Source organism: Chaetura pelagica, unplaced genomic scaffold (genome assembly GCF_000747805.2).
Source record: "Chaetura pelagica isolate M959 unplaced genomic scaffold, ChaPel_1.0 scaffold212, whole genome shotgun sequence".
In the NCBI taxonomy this organism is placed as follows: Eukaryota; Metazoa; Chordata; class Aves; order Apodiformes; family Apodidae; genus Chaetura; species Chaetura pelagica.
In genome coordinates this window covers 463,046-468,584 of record NW_009952365.1, presented here as the reverse complement: position 1 = coordinate 468,584, position 5,539 = coordinate 463,046, and the positions used below count along the sequence as shown (strand labels likewise).

Sequence of the window (5,539 nt, the reverse complement as noted above, 5' to 3'; positions counted from 1 at the left end):
TCTGCGGCTCCCCGGGAAGATGCCGCTTTTTAATCGCGGCAGCCGCTGGCGTTTCCGCGGGAGAAGCGCTCAGCAGAATCGCTAATGCCTTCAGCCCGGAGGTGCAGCATGCGGAGAGGGAGCTCCGGCTGCAGCCTGCAGCATCAGGTACAATAAGAACCGTCTCGTTAATAGTTGTCTGTCTTTTCAGTTATCTTTCCTGATAAGGGAGGCAGTCCGGTGATAGCCAGGGCAGCATTTGGCGTTTTGTGTTTTATGGAGAAGATAACTGCGCTGTGAAAAGTAACTCTTTTTATAGAGAGGGCTTGAACTGTCCTCAGAAGGGTCATAGGAGATCGATGGGCTGCTTTGTTAGAAAATTAATCCCCCTTTTGTGTGTCTTGTGTTAAACTTGTATTTGCTTTCCAAGCAAGGTCACTGCTCAGCTGACCTAACTTTTTAACAGCTGGAAAAGGTACATTAGCTGTTCCAAACCCTTTGCGACTGACTCCCAGCATGGGAAAATATGCTTTTGAGGGAGGCAAGAGCTTCTGCTCCTCGATGCGTTTGTAGGTAGGAGCACAAGAAGTAACGTGACAAGGTGCTTTTCAAAGGATAGTTTTGCCTTTCACCACAAAGTGCTAAAGCCGTTGCTGCAGTGCAGGAGAACACGACAGGCAGAGCTTAAAAAAAACGTTGTGCTGTAGCTAATGAGACTGTGCTAACATGCTGCTCAGCAGGGATGAATTATCTTCTCATTTTTAGGCACAGGGTAAAGTCTTTTAAATTTATAATTACTCACAAGGTGCTCTTGGAGAATGAAATTCATACATTTGTCTTTGTGGTTGAGTTAATTTGTTCTTTAAGTCTTCTGGGGTGTAATGCTGCTCTCCTTTCTGCTGGCTGGGTGGATGGGGGAGCGTCCTGCAAGTGGGACAGAGTAAAAGAAGGGTTAAATGTGCCTGTAGAGAGCCAGTGTTTGAGGCAGAGTTAAAAAGACAGTACATTGTCCCTGCAAATGGGCTGCCCCAGGGAATAAAACCACTTAGCTCTGTGCTGTTGCCTTGCAGTTTGCTTCTTGATTTCCATTCCTGTATACATTAATTCCTACCTTGAGAAGAGCAATGTCATTTCATTCAAGGTAAAAATGAGCTGTGCTGTGGCAATGTCACCTCCCTGGAGAGGAAAATAAGTATTCTTTAATTTTAGTCAATAGAGGAAAGCTCAACAAATATAAAACCTGACAGAAGGTCAATGTAACAAGTATGAGCAGGATGAAGACCCACCAAAAAGTACTACCCTGCCCAAATGGAGGGCTGCTCCCTGGGCACATGGTTATGCTTTTTCTGGCAGATCAGTTCAGGCTTTTATTCTCATTTTTATTAGGAACAGGCACTGGACAACACCCTTGGGGTCCAAGGAGCTGTGGGTTTGGCTCAAAGCCATCCACCCCAAGCCTGAGCTGCCCCGGGGGAATGGGAGAACATCAAAAAGATGGCAGGGTACATTCAGTGTCCTTTTATGAGGTAATTTTGAAGCAGATTGGTCAAAAGAGAGAAGTCCTAGTATCAATTTGTGCTGCGGAGTTGGGATGCAGCCAGCTCATTAATGAGCTGATCTGATGCAATTATATAGACATTAAAAAGTGTCCTCTTTACTGGCTTTCCCCCCTCTTCCCTCTAAATAAACATTCTAGAAGAGCAAAGCATGGCTGGTCAGACTGTAGTTGGGATCTGTAAGTGATCCATAATTGATTGTAATTGGAAAAATGTAAAAAAAACACATTGGAGAAAGCAGTTAGTGTTCATTTTGGCACGTGCTGTTTATTGGCAGGAGGAGAAAGCAGAACTTGCCCTTTATGGAAAAAGTGTGGTTAATTGGAGAGCACAAGGAAGCCACGGGTTAGGGTGTTTCAGAAGATGCTTTTGAGAGTTGTTATCATCTTCTTGGGTTAGGACCCTCCTACCTTTCTATCAGGGCTCTACGTTGACAATAAACTTGTCTACCTGAATGGCAAAACTAATTGCTTCTTGAAAGGCTTTGGTCTGTCAAAGAATCTGTCCCATGGTAACAATACAGCAGGATTTGGCTTTGTTTTCCCGCTGGTTTTGGTTGTGGTTAAGCCATGGCATGTCAGTGCTTCTAGAGGAGAACAGCAGCAGCACCTTTACACTCTGTATATCCTAATTTATACAGGATATCCAGATCTCTTGCCAGATAAACTGCTGTTGGACCATCTCTGCCAGAATCCAAATTAGATACTTGAAGGAAAATCCTAAACAAGCAATCTACTCAACAAGAAACTCCTACTTTTCCCCTTGTAGCGGGAATTAAAAGACAGACCTTCTCACTCTCAGCAATGTTGCCCTTCTCATGCAGGTCAGGAAGCCTCTAGTGGTGATGTCCAACCGCCTCAACCTCCTTGGCCTTTGCCAGCCTCCTTCCTACATCTTGCTAAAAGGGCATGGAGGAGAGAAGCTCCACCCATGACTTTCCTGGGTTGTTGCCAGCCTTAATCTCTTCTTGCACCCCAGGAAGGTCTCACCCATGTCCACAGGATGGGGAAGAGCTGGAGGGCAACACAGACCAGGCTGGATGTGAAGTTCAGGATGTAGGCAATGTAGATCTCCACGTTAAGATCTTCCAGGATAGAAAAGCCACTTGGTGAAGTTTCTTTATAACAGGATGGATGTGCTGGAAATAATGGGTTTAGTTTGGACAAGATTTAACCTAAATTTTGAATCTTTGCTTGTTATGGATTAAAAAAAAAGAAGAGGGGAAAAAAAAAAAAAGGAAAAGTGAGAAGGCAGTTATTCCTGTGTACAGTTTATATCACTTGCAGTTAGCAGAGGTGTTACATTATGTTGGCTGTATCAGCTTACAAGAATCAATGAAGAGTCCCTGTGCCATCCATCTCGAACCCAGCAGGGGGTTCTCCTAAACATCCCTCCTTTTGCTTTTGCAGTCAAAACCATCTGTAATGCAGGGGATGTTTTGTGAGAACCAACTACCCAGGATGTGTCTGCAAACAAGTTGCCACTACAGGAAAAGGAGTTATTGATCTGAGCAGCTTGAAAGTGCTTAGCAGACACAGTTGGGCTGCAGAATATGGGAAATAAGAGGGGGTTGGCCAGTGAAGAGGTGGAAGGCTTTAAGGAGAGATTAAGTTCAAATTATTGAACTTGTTGTCTTTAATTTAAAAGGATCTGTTTCTTTTTTTCAAGGGTGAAGCAACTTGTCTGCCCTAGCTTCTCAGAGGATGTTGAACTGATAGCCCCACTAGACTGCATCATGGAGAAGACAGACGGTATGGGGGCTATGGGATGTTTGTTTGCTCATTTCTTGATAAAAAAACAACAAACCCAAACCAGAAATTTCCTTACCAGAAATACTGTAAATGACCAGTTTCCTATAGATACCTGCTAGGGCCAGGTGAAAAGTGCATCATTCGTGTATTATGCAGACTTCCTAAACCACAGCAAAAATGTGATCACAGCTCCTAGTTGTCCTCCTGTTCTCTGTGGTGCTTTGGCAGGACAGATCCCTGATCTCGCACCAGCTGGGCCTTGCTCTTGTGCTGTGTTAACCCTACGTGATGTTCTCCTTCCTGTCATTTCTCTGACTCTCACATGCTGCTTCCTAGCACCAAGGCAGTTGTGTCTTGGTGATGCTGTGATGAGAGGGATCGAAAGCTGTGCTGAGGTCTCCCAGTCCCTGTGCAGCTGCTGTGCCAGGATGGAGAGTGAGCAGCTTCTCCTTGCCCTCAGAGCATGGCTGGTTTACTCAGGGGTGCACAGCAGCCCAAGCCACCCTGATCAGGGACAGGGGTTAGCAGTGGTTTTTGCAGCGTGCTGGGTTAGTGGGTGGACTTCCACTCTGCTCTGGTGAGACCACCCCTGCAGTGCTGTGCCCTCAACACAAGAAGGACATGGAGTTGTTGGAACAAGTCCAGAGAAGGTCACAAAAATGCTCAGAGGGCTGGAGCAGCTCTGCTCTGGAGACTGGTTGAGAGTTGGGGTTGTTCAGCCTGGAGAAAAGACTCCAAGGAGACCTTAGAGCACCTTCCAGTATCCAGAGTGATGGGATGAGGTGGGACAGTTTCAAACTGAAATAGAATAGATTGAGATTGAATAGACTGAGATTAGACATTCTTCACTGTGAGGGTGGTGAGACCCTGGCCCAGGCTGCCCAGGGAAGCTGTGGCTGCCCCATCCCTGGCAGTGTTGAAGGGCAGGTTGGATGAGGCTTGGAGCAACCTGGTCTGGTGGGAGGTGTCCCTGCCCATGCAGGGGGTTGGAACTAGATGATCTTGAAGGTCCTTTCCAACCCATACCAGTCTGGCATTCTGTGATTCCACGATTTCAGGGACTTGCCACATAAAGAAACACAAGCAGTGATGCAGAGGTCTAACTGTTTACACCCTCAAGGAAGAAATGTGGGGGCTGTGACTTTGTGCAGGCTGTGTCTGTCGGAACGAAGCTGTATCAAGCAGGAACCTGTGGCGGCGCTGCTGGAGCCGAGCCCTTCGCCTGTGCTGTGTGGGCAGACGCGCTGTTCCTAACCCAGAGCCGGTCACCTTGGGAGGTGTTTCACATGGATGCAGCTGTGAGATGCAGCCCCGGCTGGCGCTGTCTTGCTCCAGCCTCTGCCCACTGCTGTATTGCTCATTTCCCAGGAATAATTAGTGACCTGGTGTTTGCTGATGAAGCTCTCCAATGATTTTCCTGCTCAGTGTGCACGGCACTACTGACACCTCTGAAAAGTTAAAACCAAAAGCCGTGAAAAATTTGTCACAGATTGGTTCCACCTTCTGGGTTTGAGATGGATTTATTGTCCATCAGGCAGCTTTTTATACTTAGACAGACATGTAGCTCTACCTGCAAAGCCTGCTCTTTGCCTAATTGCCAATTAGAGCAAATTTTCAGCTTCTTTAGTGCAACAATTATCTGATTCACCTCCACAAAACCAGATCGGACCTTTGCACGTGTCCCTGCATCTCTGCAGCTTCACCATGAACCTGCCTGAAACAGAGATGATAAAAAAAAAAAAAAAAGGCAAAAACATTTTTCCCCTGCTCTAAACATTTTTTTTTTGGTTAGTGGTGTCTTCAAAATTCAATTTTTAAAAATATATTTTTCTCTTTTTTTGGGTGGTTTCAGCAGCCAGCCAGCCAACCAAACCCGATGGGGAGAGGGAGCAGCCCCGCAGCCTCCCCTACTCCCTGGAGACGCCGTATGGCTTTCACTTGGACCTGGACTTCCTGAAGTATGTGGATGACATCGAGAAAGGGAACACCATCAGACGGGTGCACATCCACCGGAAAGCCAAGCAGCCCAAATTCAGCACCCTGCCCCGAAATTTCAGCCTGCCTGAGAACGGCTGCCGCGGATGCACGTCTGCTCCCAGCAAGAGCTGGACAGCGACCTGCTCCTTCCCCCAGCGAAAGGCGTCCCTGGGGGCTGAAGAGGCCCCCCATCCCCTCCTGCCCAACGAGCTGACCCTTCCCGAAGAGCCGAGTTACCGGAGAAAAGCCCTTTTGGCGGAGACGTGGCGGCAGGCG

At 47.2% G+C, this 5,539-nt stretch overlaps 1 protein-coding gene across 1 annotated transcript in view; it reads left to right on the top strand.

Moving 5' to 3' along the window:
* Nucleotides 1-3,270: 3,270 nt before the first annotated feature.
* KANK4 (KN motif and ankyrin repeat domains 4) overlaps nt 3,271-5,539 on the top strand; it is an 11,320-nt gene continuing 9,051 nt past the window's right edge. The window contains exons 1-2 of the mRNA XM_010007971.1: nt 3,271-3,286; nt 5,139-5,536. Of these exons, the coding sequence (XP_010006273.1) occupies nt 3,271-3,286; nt 5,139-5,536 (414 nt within the window). The remainder of the gene's footprint in view (nt 3,287-5,138; nt 5,537-5,539) is intronic.